This window comes from Balaenoptera borealis (genome assembly GCF_965194805.1).
Source record: "Balaenoptera borealis genome assembly, chromosome: 3".
NCBI classification, from domain to species: Eukaryota; Metazoa; Chordata; class Mammalia; order Artiodactyla; family Balaenopteridae; genus Balaenoptera; species Balaenoptera borealis.
Genome location: NC_138866.1, coordinates 2844758 through 2863430, shown reverse-complemented (window position 1 = coordinate 2863430; position 18673 = coordinate 2844758). Strand labels below are relative to the sequence as shown.

Here is an 18673-nt window from a genome sequence, read left to right as displayed (position 1 = left end):
AGGAAACTATTCTCTTTTGATAGGAAAATTCTGAGAATTTGAAGTGAGAGTTTTCCTAACGGCGATGAAAGAACATGAGCCTTTTAACAGAATATGAAAATATATGTTAATATTTTACAAAATGAAGAGTCAAACTGTAGTATTTAACTGTGTTCTTCTTCACTTGCAGGTTTGGCTTCAGTATCAGTGTTTGTGGGACATGCAAGCTGAGAACATCTATAACAGACTCGGGGAAGATCTCAACAAGTGGCAGGCACTCTTGGTGCAGATAAGGAAGGCCCGAGGAACCTTTGACAATGCAGAGACCAAGAAAGAGTTTGGACCAGTAGTCATAGACTACGGCAAGGTGAGCTCTGCTGTCTCATTGAAAGGCGTCCGGGGAGCTGGGACGGCAACGTCCAACTGAAATGAAGCTGAAGCATAAACGCTCCAGCGTGAAAGACTCGCTGATCCGTTGTCGCGCGCTCCTTCCCCTGCAGGTCCAATCTAAGGTGAACCTGAAGTACGACTCTTGGCATAAGGAGGTCCTCAGCAAATTCGGGCAGATGCTCGGCTCCAACATGACAGAGTTCCACTCCCAGATCTCCAAGGTGAGGCGGCAGGACCCTGCCGGTGTGGTGGACCCCCCGGCGCCCCTCGGCCCTCTGCTAAACGCTGCGCTCTCTCCGGACAGTCCCGCCAGGAGCTGGAACAACACTCAGTGGACACGGCCAGCACCTCGGACGCCGTGACCTTCATCACCTACGTGCAGTCTCTGAAGCGGAAGATCAAGCAGTTTGAAAAGCAAGTCGAGGTGAGCCCTGTCCCTCGCTGTGTCTCAGGTGGGGTCCACGGGGCGTCTCTGTCGCGCCCCTGCCGTGCTCGTAAGGGTGGACAGGTGATTCTTAGGCGCTTCAGGGTTTGAGAACCACAGGCTCCTGTCTTTTAAAGTCTTTTGCTGTAGTTGTGGACCTTCAAGTCCTCAAACTTGAATTACCTTCTCATAATTTGGAAGGAGGGTGTGACGCGCAGCTCCAGCGCGCTTAGACCCTGCTCAGGGCCACTCGGTGCCGCCAGGAGCAGTCACGGGCCTGGCCACGGCGCCGTCGGGAGGGGAGCACGTGTGTTCCGTAGCCGCGGGGTGCCTTCCCGTTCGTGGGAATCTGACAGCAGTCTCTGCTGCCCTTGTGAAGGAAAGTGCTCAGTGTATTCTGTAACCCTCAAAGCTCTACCGCAACGGCCAGCGCTTGCTGGAAAAGCAAAGGTTCCAGTTCCCGCCTTCCTGGCTTTACATTGACAACATCGAGGGCGAGTGGGGGGCCTTCAACGACATCATGCGGCGGAAGGACTCTGCCATCCAGCAGCAGGTGGCGAACCTGCAGATGAAGATCGTCCAGGAGGACCGGGCCGTGGAGAGCCGCACCACCGACCTGCTGACCGACTGGGAGAAGACCAAGCCTGTCACGGTGAGTCTCGCCCCCGGCGCCGCAGCTTCTCCCGAGCCGGCAGCAGGTGACCTGGTGTCTCCGCTTTCAGACTTAAAAGGCCCTGCCATGGCTTAGCTTTCCAGAATGAAGACTTTCCCTTGTAATTAAAAGGAGCAGTACTTGCAGGTAGTGGCTTTGAAAACACGAAAGCCGACTTAGACCTCTTTTTACCCGGAACTCCTCATGACAGTCACTTAAGTCAGGGAATTGTTTTAAAGACTAACGTTTTTCTGTTTGTAAGTTATCCTCTTACTTAGGCATAGTCAGAAGTTAGAATTTCCTTTCTCGTGGACACAGGCCAAGCATCCCGCTGCCGCCACTGCTAGGTCTGTGCGGTGGGGGGCAGCCCTGAGCTGTGACGTCATTGTCGCGGTCGTTAATGCTTTCTGTACCGGGACCTGCCACACCCTGGTCTCTGGGTTCATTCAAGTATTTATTGAGCACCGACGACATTCTGGGCAGCAGAGATACAGCGGTGACCTGAAAGGAGCCCTACCTGCATGGAGTTACGCTCCAGTGGGGCACGGAGGGTAAAGAGTGAACGAGAAGAACATGTGTTTTAAGTCAGATGGTGATACGTGCCGCGGGAAAGGGGTGTTGGTGCTTTCCTGCTCTGCAGGGGGTTGACATGTGGAGGCTGAGGGAGGGGCTGGCAAGCGTGCCGTGGCCGAGGGGGCGTCCAGGCAGGGGGACGGCCAGTGTGGGGCTCAGGCACGTAGGTCACGGCCTGCCTGGCTCACTGGGTGGAATTCAAACTTAGACATACACGTACGCATAGAAGGGGAAGGGTTTTGAAATGCTCTGAACGTCAGTCTGGTTTTGTAGTGAGGATGTAGGTTCTCCGCACCAGTCCTGGGGGCTGATTTGGCCGCCCCACGTCTACTGGGTTGGCCTCTGTCCTGCCCGCAGCCCTGTCTGTGCTGCTGGGCCCAAGGTCCTGCCTAGTGTTTCATTTTGGCTGAGGGGCCCCGGTGTTAAGCAGGCTTGTGCTTTTGCTAATGCCAGTGCTTCCAGGCTGTGCAGGGGAGTGAGTACTGATCACTAGACAAGAGTGTGATCACCTGAATTTGAATATCTTTTGTTGCCTCACCTTGCTAGTAATGAATGTGTTACAGTGAAAACTTTGATATTTTGTGTAGTCATTCTCAAAGGTTATCAGAATGGAGAGGAAGTGTGTAAACAGTGTTAAGGCTGAAGCAGAGTCTCCTCCAGTGAGAACAGTGCTTTCCTTTTCCTTCTTCTCTCGGTAACTGATATGACGACTGTGCACCTCCTCAGGGAGGGCGTGGCTGGCAGCCCCAAGCGCCCTGTCCCCTCGGTCAGGAGTGTCCTGCTCCAGGCCCAGGTCTGTCCTGACTCTTCTCTTCCGTCTCCCACGGCACTTAGTGAGGGGATGGCTGAGTTGAGAGGTGCTCCACCTTTCCTGTGTCAAGTCTGGAAGCAAAAGTTCATCCAGTAATGGACGCGCATCACCAGGGAACAGCTTTTGAATGTTTACGTGCGTAGACGTGTTCAAGGAATCACAAATCCTAGAAGCCCAGCAGGCCCCCTCCACCATCTCAGAGCCAGAGCTCGTCTGTCCTGAGCCCCGGCTCTGATTCTCTGGCCTTGACTGCTTCAGGGCAATCTTCGCCCGGAGGAGGCGCTTCAGGCTCTCACCATATACGAAGGCAAGTTCGGCAGGCTGAAGGACGACAGGGAGAAGTGTGCGAAGGCCAAGGAGGCGCTGGAATTGACAGATACGGGACTCCTCAGTGGCAGCGAAGAGCGCGTCCAGGTACGGCGGCTCCAGCGGGCGGGGGGTGGGGCCGGGCTGCTCGTGCTCACGCTGCCTCTGGCCCGGAGTGTCTCAGGAGCCCTGGGGTGGTTCTGCTTCCAAGTTCAACTGCTTTACTGTGCTTCATCGCAGGTGGCCTTAGAGGAGTTGCAGGACCTCAAAGGCGTTTGGTCGGAGCTTTCTAAGGTCTGGGAGCAGATTGATCAGATGAAGGAGCAGCCGTGGGTTTCCGTGCAGCCTCGAAAGGTAGGTGTCGCTAAAGACAGGTGCTGTGTGCACCTTCACGTACTGAAAGGTAGATGTCGTTAAAGACAGGTGCTGTGTGCACCTGCACGCACTGACAGGTAGGTGTCGTTAAAGACAGGTGCTGTGTGCACCTGCACGTACTGACAGGTAGATGTCGTTAAAGACAGATGCTGTGTGCACCTGCACGCACTGACAGGTAGGTGTCGTTAAAGACAGGTGCTGTGTGCACCTTCACGTACTGAAAGGTAAGTGTCGCTAAAGACAGGTGCTGTGTGCACCTGCACGCACTGACAGGTAGATGTCGCTAAAGACAGGTGCTGTGTGCACCTGCACGCACTGACAGGTAGATGTCGTTAAAGACAGGTGCTGTGTGCACCTGCACATACTGACAGGTAGGTGTCGTTAAAAATAGATGTTATGTGCACCTGCATGTATTGACAGGTGTAGACTTTACTCAGAAACCTGGCAAGCAAGGAGCTGTATTGTGAGTTCACAAAATGTCACTTAATGGTCGTTTACATTATTCATCCAGATTAATGTAAAATTTCTTCTAAAACCATTTTTAAAATATTTCATCGTTTAAAGGAATGTTGGCAACCTAAATACCATCTTGTGTTTCTCTTGACAGCTTCGGCAAAATTTAGATGGCCTCTTGAACCAGCTGAAAAACTTCCCCGCACGATTACGGCAGTACGCGTCCTATGAGTTTGTCCAGAGGCTTCTGAAAGGTTACCTCAAGGTCGGTGACTCAGAGCTGCGGTCACAGATGTCTGCTAGAAACACGCTGCACGGGTAACGTGGCTCACTCTCTCCACAGATAAACATGCTGGTGATTGAACTGAAATCTGAAGCACTTAAAGATCGACACTGGAAACAGCTGATGAAACGGCTTCACGTAAACTGGGTTGTTTCTGAGCTGACCCTCGGCCAGATCTGGGACGTTGACTTGCAGAAAAATGAAGCGGTTGTCAAGGATGTGCTGCTTGTAGCACAGGGGGAGATGGCTTTGGAGGAATTTTTGAAGCAGGTAAGTAATAGGCTGATGGGCATTCCATATCATGTTTCAGGCTGTGACATAGACTGACGTAGATCTGAGCCTCATATGTGGTCCCTTTTGTCTCCATTACACTTGGTCACTCGTGTGACTGGCGAACGCCCACGTATTGATGATGTGCCTCTTTCGGTTTCAATTCAGATACGAGAAGTGTGGAATACTTACGAATTAGACTTGGTTAACTATCAGAACAAGTGTCGCCTGATCCGAGGCTGGGACGACCTCTTCAACAAGGTCAAAGAGCACATCAACAGTGTGTCCGCTATGAAGCTCTCTCCGTATTATAAGGTACCGCTGCGGGGAGATGTCCCTCCCGCACATCCACTGTTTTACCTTCAGACTTAGAGTCAGGGCCTTCCCTGGCAGTCCAGTGATTAAGACTCCGCGCTTCCACTGCAGGGGGCACGGGTTCGATCCCTGTAGGGGAACTAAGATCCAGCATGCTGTGCGGCCAAAATAAATAGATTTTTTAAGAATAATTAAAAAATTAAAATGGCCAGACTCACAGTTACCAGGTGCCTGGTAGAAAATGTGAGTCACATAACTGGACAGGATCTTTACCTGCATATTGGGGTAAGTTCTGGTGTATCTGAGAGTGGAGAGTTAAGCAGTTGAGCTCTGCCTCCCATCCACCCGCTAGGTGTTTGAAGAGGATGCCCTGAGCTGGGAAGACAAACTGAACCGGATCATGGCTCTCTTCGACGTGTGGATCGACGTGCAGAGGCGCTGGGTCTACCTGGAGGGCATCTTCACGGGCAGCGCGGACATCAAACACCTGCTGCCGGTGGAAACCCAGCGGTTCCAGAGGTACAGCCTTGAGCCGGGACGGGGGGCTGAAGGGTAGGCTTGGCTGGTGACCACCCTTTGCACGAAGGCTGACGTTAACCTCGCTTTTAATTTGATTTGTAGTATCAGCACGGAATTCTTGGCTCTCATGAAAAAAGTATCCAAGTCTCCCCTGGTCATGGACGTTCTGAACATCCAGGGGGTACAGAGGTCTCTGGAGAGATTAGCAGACCTGCTAGGAAAGATCCAGAAAGCCCTGGGAGAGTACCTGGAAAGAGAGCGCTCATCTTTCCCCAGGTGAGAGGGTGGTTTTTACGGGGACTGAAGGGAAGGTCAGCTCCGGCGCCTCCTTCCCGCCCCTCCCTCCTGTCCTGTGTGTTGGTCACTCTGACGTCAAGGGTTTTGTTACCAATAACCGATTTAGTGAATACCGTTTCTCCTTCATCCATTGATTGCTAATTATAACAAATAATCCTTAATTTTCTACCGTGGGTTCATTTACTAAGCTTCATTTAAACTATTTTTCACCCTCCCAGGCAGCTAGCATCTCTTAAAAATTTAGCTGTGATTCTTTTTTTTTTTTGGCCGCACCGTGTGGCGTGCGGAACTTCCCTGACCAGGGATCGAACCCGTGCCCCCTGTGGTGGAAGCAGGGAGTCTTAACCACTGGACCACCAGGGAAGTTGTATTTTATTTTCTAAGTGGCATTCTTTTCTTTCTGAATAGTTTACTTAGTATAAATAGAGCAGGTTTCATTCATAAGGTGAGGTGAATTATGTGAAATCCATTGAATTTCTCTTCAGGATCTTGTTAGGTGAGGGCTTTTGCTGAGGGCTGGAAGAAATTTGGATGTGATCTGAATTCAGGCTGGAGATAGTCCACCACCATCCATATCCACTTTCCTTTCCTATACAATTTGAAGTTTTGCCTCGATTCCCCTTATTTGTGTATATGTAATGTTTTAGCAACTTAAATGCTATTTTAATTGTAGGTTTTATTTTGTGGGTGATGAAGATTTGCTTGAAATCATTGGAAACAGTAAGAATGTAGCCAAGTTACAGAAACATTTCAAGAAAATGTTTGCTGGTGTTTCCAGCATCATCCTGAATGAAGATAACTCTGTCGTCCTGGGCATTTCGTCCCGTGAAGGAGAGGAGGTAGTTACATTTATTGATTGTAACTTAGAAAACTTCACTCCCATCTTTGTGCACTTTAATTCTTAGATTTTCTTTATTTCAGGTTATGTTTAAAACTCCCGTGTCAATTACTGAACATCCCAAAATCAACGAGTGGCTCACCCTAGTAGAGAAGGAGATGAGAGTCACGCTGGCCAAACTCCTTGCCGAGTCTGTTACAGAAGTTGAGATTTTTGGTAAAGCAACTTCAATTGACCCAAATACCTACATCACCTGGATTGACAAATACCAGGTACTGTCCAGTAGAAGGGGGACAGTCTGAAGGTGAGGGCACTGGCTGATCTTTAAAACCATCCTTTTGGGTCTTGTGTGCCGTGCCTCGCAGGCCCAGCTCGTGGTCCTGTCAGCCCAGATCGCCTGGTCTGAGAACGTGGAGACGGCGCTGAGCGGCATCGGCGGGGGCGGCGACACAGCCCCCCTGCACTCCGTGCTCAGCAACGTGGAGGTCACCCTCAACGTGCTGGCCGACTCGGTCCTCATGGAGCAGCCCCCACTCCGGAGACGCAAGCTGGAGCACTTGGTTAGTCCCATTCCTCCCACTCAGGTTCCTGGGCCTTCGCCTCGGACAGCCGAAAGAACTCACGCTTGAGAAAGATCCTAATTGGTGTCAGGGAGAAAAACAAGTGGATGCCCTGTTGACAAACGCTGGGGTGTGTCCTTGGCTCGCTGGTCCCGTTGAAAGGCAGTCTTGGGGGACAGGAGTTAACACACACGACCTCCTGACACAAAGGGGTGACACTCGTCCCTCTGGGTCTTTCACACTCTCGTCCTCTCCTTCCCAAAGAACGTGTCCCGTGGCGGACCAGCCCAGCGCGTCTCTGAGCCCGAGCTGCTTGCTGCTGCTGGGCTTTGCGCCCCCGTGTGCAGCAGATGCACTGTTAGGGCAGAGACAGCTGTGCTCCCATCACGTTTCACGCTAGTTGCAACTAGCAGAGTTCTTGTTTGTTTGTTGTTTCTTTGTTTTTGTTGCAGCTCTTGATTCTGTGTAATTCCATTGTGTGAATAACAGTTTTCTGGTTTTTAAAAGTGAATAACAGTTCTGTTGTTTCTAAAAGTGAATATTTACACTGTAACTGGACCTAGAATCTCAATTTAAAAGTCTACTAAATAACCCCTGCACCCCGAGGATACGCTTATGTACTTTAGTTTACATACTTTAGTTCTTGAAATGTACTTTCTGATAAACGCTTTAAAGTGACTCTTTCTTCAGATTACAGAGTTGGTTCACCAGAGAGACGTCACCAGGTCCTTGATCAAGAGCAAGATCGACAACGCCAAATCTTTTGAGTGGCTCAGCCAAATGCGATTTTACTTTGACCCTAAGCAAACTGACGTGTTGCAGCAATTGTCGATTCAAATGGCAAATGCCAAGTTTAACTATGGCTTTGAGTACCTGGGTGTCCAGGACAAGCTGGTCCAGACCCCCCTCACCGACCGCTGCTACTTGACGATGACCCAGGCCTTGGAGGCCAGGTTGGGCGGGTCCCCCTTCGGTGAGTCCCCCCCCCGCCCCCCCCCCCCGACACCTGGGCAGGTGGAGTCAGATAGGAAACGTACTTTTCGAAGATTAAGCAAACGATCTACATGTATTTCTTAACTGCATGGCTGGTACCTTCTAAAACTTGAAATCCGTTGGCGGTGATCGCATTTATAGTCGACCCTCGAACAACACTGGTTTGAACTGTGTGAGTCCTCTTAGACACAGAGTTTTCTTAATAGATGGGCAGTCGGCCCTTCATGTTCACCGGTTTCACATCCTCAGATTGAACCAACCATGGATTGAAGTTTCCATCCGAGGTTGGTTGAATCCATGGATGCAGAGCCTGTGGATATGGAGGGCCAACTATTGGACTCGAGGGTCCGTGGATTTGGGTAGACACAGAGGTCCTGGACCAGTCCGCGTGGAGACTGAGGGATGATTGTACTTTGGATTTTTAAAATGAATTGCTTTTTACAGTTCTTAAAACTAAAGGTGTGTTCTTATTTGAGTTCTCAATTCCTTTTCTTCAAATAATAGGGCCTGCTGGGACTGGGAAGACCGAGTCTGTCAAAGCTCTCGGCCATCAGCTTGGACGCTTTGTTTTAGTTTTCAACTGTGATGAAACCTTTGATTTCCAGGTGAGAAGCTCTGTGGGAACCACCTAGAGTTAAAGGCCTGAGAGGGCTGGGTGGGGAATAGCAGGTGGCACCCCTCAAAGCTGTTAGCCTTACAGCACAGCATGGTCCTTTGGGGACGGGGTTACTTGAGCTGTTTGAGGTTCCCAGCACGTGCTTGACACCGACTTGAGCTTCACGTCTTCAGATTCTTCAAACTCCTCAGTGTAACATATCTTTCTGGTGTCTATGTCTGGGAATAAACAAATATTATGGGAAAGGTTTTTTAAACAACGTGTTAACTTTGTCATTGGGATTTTATTGGCACAGGAGGAAAAATGACACGTTACATCTGTACCACTGTTTATGAGGCACTTGATGTGTGGGGCTGGGCTCCTTGCCTCACGTGTGAAGCTGATTCCACCTTCACAGCCCCTCCCACCCACCCCCCACCCCGGGAGGAAGGCGATATTGTTCCCATTTCAAAGATGAGCAGACAAGGGTTTCAAGACGTGATCTGCCCAGGGTGGGACCAGTCATCCAAGCCAGAAGCGGAGCCCCGTACAGCCAGCACCGCGGCCGCGGTCTTAGCTCCCTTCCCTTCTTCTTGTTTCAGGCGATGGGACGGATCTTTGTGGGGCTTTGCCAGGTGGGCGCGTGGGGCTGCTTTGACGAGTTCAACCGCCTGGAGGAGCGGATGCTGTCGGCCGTGTCCCAGCAGGTGCAGTGCATCCAGGAGGCGCTGCGCGAGCACTCCAGCCCCAGCTACGATAAGAGTGAGACCGGCTTCTCCTTACAGTTACCTGGAGGGCACAGAGGGGGCCCCCTCTTTGATGAGAAATAAGCGAGAATTTAATGTAGCTCCAGGACGCGCTGCTGCAGGCGGGGCAGTGCGTCCTGACGGAAGACAGGCGGGAGGGCCCAGGGTACCGCCGCACCCCTCGTCCCAGAGCAGCCCCGCGGAGCCGTCAGTCCTTCCCCTGTACCAGTCCCCGTGCTCCCTCCCCTGGCGCCTGCGCACAGCACAGGTTTGAGCCGCTCTGGGCCCCCCGCGTCCCCCTCCTCCTCCCTGCATCCCACAGAGCCAGGCCTCCTGGCCAGAGTGTTGGGAACCAGCCCTCGGCACGGTGGGAGTGCCTGCTCAGAGGGCCCCGGGGCTTGTTGCGCACACAGCCTGGGCGCGTGAGCTGGAGGACGTAAATAAATACATCCACCTTGGCGAGTTTACCTTTTAAAGTTCCCTTTTTTTCCATAATAACGGTAACTCATCTTACCAGACTTCCTAAATAAAACAAAAGGAGTGTCAAAGAAATCAGTACCTGTGTAGTCCACGTTCCATGTTCTCCTGTGGAGGAAGTCTGATGCCTAAGTAGTCCAGGGATGGGGAGCGGGGGGGCTGTTTATTTTGTGTTTTCCTTTGATGACCCTAGGAGAGGGTCATTCTTGTGACCTCAGCTGGTCAGTTTTGTCACAACATGGATTGGTTTTTATTTCTGCAACTATTGTTGGGGTGCGTTTCTATTCTTGCATTGACCTTGTGACGCTCAGTAATGCACAAATAGTGGGCTTCCTGCCTCTGGTGACTTGATCCGTTACACATTCGGACGGCTTTTGTGTCGGTGAGGTGGGTGAAGATGGGCCTGCCTGGGCCAGTGGGCGTTGTGTCTGGTGAGAGCCTGCGGAAAGGCCAGACGGCAGCTCCCCTGGAGTCCTGGGCCGGCAGGGAGATGGGTGCTTGCTCTGCAGTTTTAGAGAGATTTTGGAGTGGTTTTTTGACTATCACGAGTCTTAACACCATCATCCGATTTTCAGCCTCTGCCCCCATTACTTGTGAGCTGCTGAACAAACAAGTCAAAGTGAGCCCAGACATGGCCATCTTCATCACCATGAACCCCGGCTACGCGGGCCGATCGAACCTTCCAGACAACTTGAAGAAGCTGTTCCGGAGCTTGGCCATGACCAAGCCCGACCGGCAGCTCATCGCCCAGGTCATGCTGTACTCACAGGGCTTCCGCACCGCCGAGGTCCTTGCCAACAAGATCGTCCCGTTCTTCAAGTGAGTCACTTAGAGTTATTCCGAATCGTGTTTCTAGCATGTGTTAGGTGTGCCGTTTAAAGTTTGCCTGTGTAATTACGACACTACCTTCCGCGTGTCCATCTCTTATTTCTTGACGTTTGCTGCTCCTGGTGCTCAAAGTGTACTGTTTTTTAAGAAAACCCTTTCTCTTTTAGACTATGTGACGAGCAGCTCTCTTCTCAAAGCCACTATGACTTCGGTCTCCGAGCCTTGAAGAGCGTGCTGGTGAGTGCAGGAAACGTGAAGCGGGAGCGGATTCAGAAGATCAAGAGGGAGAAGGAGGAGCGCGGCGAGGTGGTCGACGAAGGAGAAATTGCGGAAAATCTCCCTGAGCAAGAGGTGTGCGGGGCATCCTTTAAGCACTCAGACCCAGAATCTGGTTGTGTTTCCCTTTGCCACCCTGAAGTCGTGCCTTGAGGGCTCTCATTGCGACTCACGTGCCCCGGGGTGAACGGAGGGGACCCGCATTTGACAGGAAGCCTGGGGGTGGGGGTGGGGCGCTGGACCTCACTGCTTGTTCACAGGACAGCTATGCCGTGGGTCCTCCAGGGACAGGGCAGTAAACGTGGAGCTGGCACCCACCCCCCCCAAGAGCTCATCCCCTTCTCCCCACACAGATCCTGATCCAGAGCGTCTGTGAGACGATGGTGCCAAAGCTGGTGGCAGAAGACATCCCGCTGCTTTTCAGCCTCTTGTCAGACGTGTTCCCCGGGGTCCAGTATCACCGGGGTGAGATGACGGCGCTGAGGGAGGAGCTCAAGAAAGTGTGCCAGGAGATGTACCTGACATACGGAGACGGAGAAGAAGTCGGCGGGATGTGGGTTGAAAAGGTAGCTGGGATCGTGGTGTTGGCTGGCGCCTCACAGACCCCGCAGGCGGCCGTGAGCGGTAACGACGGCCGTGGACTTGGGGGAGAAGCCACGTCTTATCAGGCTTTGTCCACGAGGCGCGTCGTCTGGTTTGTGAAGATTTGCCCCAAGTCCTGTTAGGATTTTTTCTTAACTTGAGAGTAGTGACAGGGAAACTTACCTGAAATTTTCAATTATGTGGTATAGTTTGTTCTCTGAAAATGCTGGCTAAAAGGGGATCATGATGAAAAACGTCTATGGCAGTAAAAGATCTGCTTACAAGACTTTCCAGTACCACGATTAACAACATAAATGTGCTAATCAATAGAGTTTACATTCTGTATCGACTTCTATCCTTTCTCTCCTCTGTGAGACTCACTTAAGAAAAAGCGTGTCACGTGCACAAGCTGTGTGTGCTGACCCTGAGCTGCGGTCCTGGGTTAGACAGGCGGCTTGTTTATCTGGTCTCTGTCCTCCCGGCAGGGCGTCTCAGGGGTCTCTTCTGAGGCAGCTCGGTGAGCGTCTCCTGACTCAGTCCAACAGCTCCACAGTTCAGTAAAAACCCTCTGTATTTGCTATGCTTGTGGCCGGTTGAAGGTCTCTCTGGTTAGAAAGTCCCAGTACTTGCCTTGAAAGAGTCACAGCACGTGTTTCTTGCTTGGGGGTGGGAGAAGTGGTGAGGAACCTCCCACGTTCTTTCTCTGGAGTGGTCACGGTGCTGGTCGGTTTGGCCCTCAGGTTCTCCAGCTCTATCAGATCACCCAGATCAACCACGGCCTGATGATGGTGGGGCCCTCGGGCAGCGGGAAGAGCATGGCCTGGCGCGTTCTTCTGAAGGCTCTGGAGAGGCTCGAGGGTGTGGAGGGCGTGGCCCATATCATCGACCCTAAAGCCATCAGCAAAGACCACCTGTACGGAACCCTGGACCCCAACACCAGGGAGTGGACCGATGGGCTGTTCACACACGTTCTGAGAAAGTAAGTGCACTTGGGTGGGTGTCTGCCCTCCGGAGAATTGGAACCTAGGCACTCTGTCCTCGTGGTAACAGCGTACGTTATTCTTCTTACCACGCTCTGGACAAATTAAAGTCACTTTAGAAACCGTTACAGGCTGAGCATTTTCAACCTCAGTCACCCGCTGCTGTAAAATCCTCCCACACCAGGATCATAGACAACGTGAGGGGTGAGCTGCAGAAGCGCCAGTGGATCGTCTTCGATGGCGATGTGGATCCCGAGTGGGTGGAGAACTTGAACTCGGTGCTGGATGACAACAAGCTGCTGACTCTGCCCAACGGAGAGCGCCTCAGCCTTCCGCCCAACGTACGAGCCTAAGTATTCTGCCCTGACTGCCGGGCGCGCAGCCCGGAGCGCGGCTCAGCCTCTGTGGCGGCAGTCGGTGCCGGAGCCTCTCTGCGCCGGGTTCTTTCCATTCCTGTGGCTAGTGAGAAATGTTTTCAAAGGGTTCATGCGTAACTTTCCACTGCTTGCTGAAAATTAAGCATACTCTGCGATTCCCAGGTAGCCTTTCCTACAACTCCGTAAGGTGGGGTTATAGTGAGGATTTCTGGGAAATAGCAGAACGAGGGATTTAGATATGGACGCTTTCAGGGTCATCCCTTGGAAATGAGCACTTGATCCAGGTCCTGACCACACCACCTGATAGAGCGGTAAACATGGGCAGGCCTGGCCTGGGTGCGCGTTCATACTTTGACCACACTTTTCTGGAGTTCCGTCGTGTGCTGGGCCTTGTTCTAGATGCTGAAAATGTAGCTGTAAACAACATAGACAAAACCCCTGCTCTCCTGGGGCTCACAGTCTGAGGTGGGAGACAGACAGGATAAGTGGTGATGGGGCTACAGAGAAAGTAAACTGGAGGGGAGCAGCCGCCGGTGCCGAGGGGTGGAGCTTACACTGTCAGAAGGGGCGGCGCTGAGGCTCCCCGGGGAAGCTGAGGGCACAAGGGAGCAGCTCCTGTGGCTTCCGGGCGCTCCAGGTGGAGGGGCGGGTGGCGGCAGGAGCGTCTGGCCGTGCCCGGTGTGTGCGAGGAGAGTGGGGCGGTTGGCTGATGCGGAGAGAAGTTGGGGCAGGCCCCAAGGGGAAACGGGCGAGATGAGGTCAGGCCCGGGGTCACTGAGGACTGGAGCTTGCCCACTAGGTGAGCTGGGAGGCCACGGCACCCCAGGCACAGCCGTGGAGGTGCTGAGAAGTAGCTGAGCTGTGGGTGCGAGTTCAAGCTTGCGCCAGTGGGATCGGCTGATGGGCTGGAGGTGGGCGGGAGGGAAAGGAGTCCAGTAGCACTCCGGAGCCGCTGGTGAGCAGGAGCCTTTATCGTGACGACGGGTCAGCATCGGTGGTTATCACCGCTTCGGAAACCAAGCCGCGGGTCTGGGAACGTGCGCTTATGCAGACTCGTATCTTGATTTGACTTGTCGGGTTCTTTTCTTACAGCTCATTACCCAGTAGATTCTAAATGTTGTCAGAAAGATTGATCTCCTTGTGAGGCGTGTTAGCAGTGAGGTTAAGGCTCTGGGATCAGACCGTCCGGTTTGAATCTCAGCCCCACTGGCGACTAGCGGTGGGACCTGGCGAGGCTGCCAACCCCACGTGCGAAAGGAGGCCCTGCTGGCCGGCCTGCCGGCGGGTTCAAGGCCAGGAACCTGGCCACAGCGCCTCACTGCTGACCCTGCCGCCCAGGGAGCCGTTGGCTCCGTCCCACCAGAGCTCCTCTCCTCTCCTCCCCGCCACACACAGGTTTTTTCCTGCCCAGATTCTCAGGGGGAGAGCTTGGTGGATGTTGTGATGATGCAAACGGTAGGCATCTTTACTTCTAAACCAAGTGCAGCAGGATTGGTTTAAGTTGCTCTTTCAGTGGGCATATAGGTAAAATAATCTTAGCATCCGGGTCTCTACGAAACCCGTGCCATTCATTAAGCGTGCTCAGTGTTCTCTCCCCTCCAGGTGCGCATCATGTTTGAAGTGCAGGACCTGAAGTACGCCACGCTGGCCACGGTGTCGCGCTGCGGCATGGTCTGGTTCAGCGAGGACGTGCTCGGCACGGACATGATCTTCAACAACTTCCTGGCCAGGCTGCGCAGCATCCCCCTGGACGAGGGCGAGGACGAGGCCCAGCGCCGGCGCAAGGGCAAGGAGGACGAGGGCGAGGAGGCCGCCTCCCCGATGCTGCAGGTACGCGGGCCGGCGCCGCTCCGCCGAGTGCGGCCAGCGGGCCGCTGAGGGTGCTGGGCCGCGGCGCAGAGCGAGGCCGGGCGTCCCGCCCCGAGCATCTGGACGTCGGGGTGCTTTTCACGATGGTCACTGCGCCTCCGCTGAGGCCGGCCACTCGCTGGAGGTTTGCATAATCAGTGCAGTCGCAGCTGCAAAAGCGTAGCCGTGCACGGAAAATTTAAAGAATTCTTTCGGTTTTCTCTGCAAATTGGTGAAAGGTGGACCTTGTGCATTTCGATGGTGAAGACCAATGTTCCTAGGAAGCATGATTTTTTTTTTGAGAACCACCAAGATGAAGGAATAAGGGTTGGTCGTTGAAGCTTCATTCCTCGTTTTTTCAACCCATAAAACTATGTTTCGCAGTTGCGTGACCCTCTCCTGGGCCTAGGTTAGAGCAGATGAAAACCTCCCCGCTTTTTGAAATGGTAGCTAAGCATCGTTCACTCCCTCCTGTAGATCCAGAGGGACGCAGCGACGATCATGCAGCCGTACTTCACGTCCAACGGCCTGGTCACCAAGGCCCTGGAGCACGCCTTCAAGCTGGAGCACATCATGGACCTGACGCGCCTGCGCTGCCTGGGCTCGCTCTTCTCCATGCTGCACCAGGCCTGCCGCAACGTGGCCCAGTACAACGCCAACCACCCCGACTTCCCCATGCAGATCGAGCAGCTGGAGCGCTACATCCAGGTCGGGGGGGCTCCAGCTGCGGCCAGGGGCTGGGGGCGGTGCCGGCAGCATCTCTGGGCACCACTGCTTCCGGGTAACATCGTTGTAAATGTCTTTCCTTTATTGTTGAAATTCCATTTAAAACGGGACCCACTTCCTATTCCAATAGCGCTATCTGGTTTACGCCATCCTCTGGTCCTTATCTGGAGATAGTCGGCTGAAAATGAGAGCAGAGCTGGGTGAATACATCAGAAGGATCACGACGGTGCCACTGCCCTCTGCTCCCAACATCCCCATCATCGACTACGAAGTGAGTGCGCGCCTCGACTGGACGGCGTCTTTTCTTTCGTAGGAAGGTTTTGTCCGTTTAGTTTTCTGTGGCACAAGGGATGCAGGTTGACTTGGAGGTTCTGACTTGCAGGCAAGTGAGCAAGTCTTGTAGGTGAGCAGGTATGGGGGTCCCGGGGCTGACCAGCGCCCGCCCGTGTGTGCAGGTGTCCATCAGCGGAGAATGGTCGCCGTGGCAGGCCAAGGTGCCTCAGATTGAAGTGGAGACGCACAAGGTGGCCGCCCCTGACGTCGTCGTGCCAACGCTGGACACCGTCCGCCACGAGGCCCTCTTGTACACCTGGCTGGCCGAGCACAAGCCGCTGGTCTTGTGCGGCCCTCCTGGGTCTGGCAAGACCATGACGCTCTTCAGCGCCCTCCGGGCCCTGCCCGACATGGAGGTAAAGAGGCTGGAGTGGGCAACGGGCCCGGGGCTCAAGCACAGGGTCGGCCTTCCAGCACCTCACTCGTTTCTCCCCTTCTCCAGGTCGTGGGTCTTAACTTCTCCAGTGCTACTACTCCAGAGCTCCTGCTGAAGACTTTTGACCACTACTGCGAGTACAGACGCACACCTAACGGGGTCGTTCTGGCCCCTGTTCAGCTTGGAAAGTGGCTGGTGTTGTTCTGTGATGAAATCAACCTGCCAGACATGGATAAATACGGGACGCAGAGGGTCATATCCTTCATCAGGCAGGTGTGTTTATGTCCACGAGGTGCCCTCTCCTCCACACCGTGTCGTGTTCACATTTGCCCCTAACGTGTCTCACTCCCCCCTTCCCTCAGATGGTGGAGCACGGAGGCTTTTACCGAAGCTCAGATCAAACCTGGGTGAAGCTGGAGAGGATCCAGTTTGTCGGGGCTTGTAACCCGCCCACTGATCCTGGGAGAAAGCCCCTCTCGCACAGGTAGCACACAGCCCCGCACACTTCCCTGATCTCACACTCACCAGTTCCGGGTTTGCTTTAAATGTAGCATGACGAAACTGTGGTTTTAATTATGAAAAGGTAACAAAATACTGCTCGTCATGGGGTTCCTCCGGGGTTATGTCACTGTGCTGGGAACACACTCAAAATGAAAGCGACGACTTGCTGGGCAGTAGTGAGCTGCCCCAGACCTGCCTGTAGGGCCAGGATGAGGCTGAAATAAGCCTGAGTCATTTTCCCACCTTTGCTCGGTTCTTTTCCGGTTTTTTGCATCTACAGTTATTTGTCAGACCCAGGCCCGAGTAGTTTGTGTGGGACCTCAGTCAGCTGTGGCGTGAAGCCATGCAGGCGGGTCAGGAAGCCCCCGGTCGGCCTGGGACAGGGAAGCAGCCCTCTCTCTCAGGCGCGCTTCTCCTCACCCCATACGAGGCTGAGCCGGCTGTCTTTGTGCAGGTTCCTGCGTCACGTGCCTGTGGTGTACGTGGACTACCCGGGACCCGCCTCCCTGACGCAGATCTACGGCACCTTCAACCGGGCCATGCTGCGCCTCATCCCGTCCCTGCGCACGTACGCGGAGCCCCTCACCGCGGCGATGGTGGAATTCTACACCATGTCCCAGGTGCGCGGCGTCTTTGCCCCGTCGTGACCGAAGGGCTCTGTCGAGAGACGGGGCTTCACTTGGAGCTCTGGCTGAGCCGGGAGACTTGCTCCAGGGTCTCAACAGATCGTGCTTCCAGCCGGTGCTGCAACCGCAAATATCCTCTAGCTTGTTCTTGCCGTCCTCGTCTGGCACACGTACATGTGTTCATTCCCCTTATGAAACCGAGACCGTGCTGTGCCATTTCTAAAAGGATGTGGACGCTTCTGTTTTAACAGCACCAACATGTGCCTGTCTGTACTTGTTCTTCTGCAGCGTTTGTGGTGACTGCACGCGGCCAAACCTGTCAGGGGGCTGGACCGGTTACAGTTCCACCACAATGCCTCTTTCAGCCTTGAAAAAATATTTATTGAAAAGGTCTTTGCCCACTGGGACTTCCCCTGGCAGTCCGGTGGTTAAGACTCCGCCCCTCCAATGCAGGGGGTGCGGGTTCGATCCCTGGTTGGGGAGCTAAGATCCCACATGCTGCGGGGCAGTGCCAAAAAAAAAAAAGATCTCTGCCCGCTGGATGAGCACAAGTGGCTCTCACGGTTTTGGTTTGCGTTTCTTTGTTAGCCTCTGACAAGGGCTCGTGCGAGAGAACTGCCGACTTTCCACTGAGACAGCCGTCTCACTTAGAGTCCTTTCTGAGCGTTTGCTTGTCACGTATCACAAATGTTTTAAATTTTGTAGGATTGCAGTTTTTTTCCTACAGCATTTTAAATGTTATTAAATGTAGACTTTTTTCTATAATTGTTTCTGCTTTTGAAATAATGCTTAGAAAAGCTTTCCCTCAACTTAGGAATTACATTTTTTTAAGTATTTTTAGAAGAATTTTTTTTGTAGTTTTATTTTTTTTTTACATATAAATCTTTAAATATAATTAATTGCAACATAAAGTGAGCAAGTTGGATCTTGCTTTGTTCTGAACAGTAGTCCCAACATTATTTACCAATTCATTCTCAAATATTCCAGGGTCTAGAGTCTTTATTCTTAATACAAAAATGTTATACTACATTTGACTTTTTAACTACTTTTCATGTCTTAGGACATTTACATGTAACTTGCATCTTTTCGATTCCTGCAGGAGAGATTCACTCAGGACACACAGCCCCACTATATCTACTCACCCCGTGAAATGACCCGGTGGGTGCGAGGTATCTTCGAGGCATTGAGACCCCTGGAGACTCTGCCGGTGGAAGGCCTCATTCGGATTTGGGCACATGAAGCCCTCCGTCTCTTCCAGGACAGGTAAAGCCAAGGCTCCGGGTAGCTCCATGCTCCCCTGCGTTGACCCTTCCGACCCCCCGAGTTAGGGTCTGCATGAGGCTGGCCTGCCCTGAGGCAAGCTG

General features: G+C 53.0%; 1 protein-coding gene across 1 annotated transcript in view; it reads left to right on the top strand.

Moving 5' to 3' along the window:
• Positions 1-18673, top strand: part of DYNC1H1 (dynein cytoplasmic 1 heavy chain 1) — a 66959-nt gene that overhangs the window by 25101 nt on the left and 23185 nt on the right. Inside the window, exons 13-42 of the mRNA XM_082387406.1 lie at positions 170-346; positions 480-590; positions 674-793; positions 1206-1445; positions 3088-3243; positions 3376-3489; positions 4118-4228; positions 4307-4516; positions 4685-4831; positions 5184-5350; positions 5453-5626; positions 6321-6486; positions 6569-6757; positions 6851-7045; positions 7736-8018; positions 8543-8643; positions 9236-9395; positions 10432-10675; positions 10852-11035; positions 11314-11526; positions 12283-12521; positions 12707-12863; positions 14502-14729; positions 15225-15455; positions 15604-15744; positions 15929-16162; positions 16249-16455; positions 16545-16666; positions 17138-17303; positions 18409-18572. Of these exons, the coding sequence (XP_082243532.1) occupies positions 170-346; positions 480-590; positions 674-793; positions 1206-1445; positions 3088-3243; positions 3376-3489; positions 4118-4228; positions 4307-4516; positions 4685-4831; positions 5184-5350; positions 5453-5626; positions 6321-6486; positions 6569-6757; positions 6851-7045; positions 7736-8018; positions 8543-8643; positions 9236-9395; positions 10432-10675; positions 10852-11035; positions 11314-11526; positions 12283-12521; positions 12707-12863; positions 14502-14729; positions 15225-15455; positions 15604-15744; positions 15929-16162; positions 16249-16455; positions 16545-16666; positions 17138-17303; positions 18409-18572 (5351 nt within the window). The remainder of the gene's footprint in view (positions 1-169; positions 347-479; positions 591-673; positions 794-1205; positions 1446-3087; positions 3244-3375; positions 3490-4117; positions 4229-4306; positions 4517-4684; positions 4832-5183; positions 5351-5452; positions 5627-6320; positions 6487-6568; positions 6758-6850; positions 7046-7735; positions 8019-8542; positions 8644-9235; positions 9396-10431; positions 10676-10851; positions 11036-11313; positions 11527-12282; positions 12522-12706; positions 12864-14501; positions 14730-15224; positions 15456-15603; positions 15745-15928; positions 16163-16248; positions 16456-16544; positions 16667-17137; positions 17304-18408; positions 18573-18673) is intronic.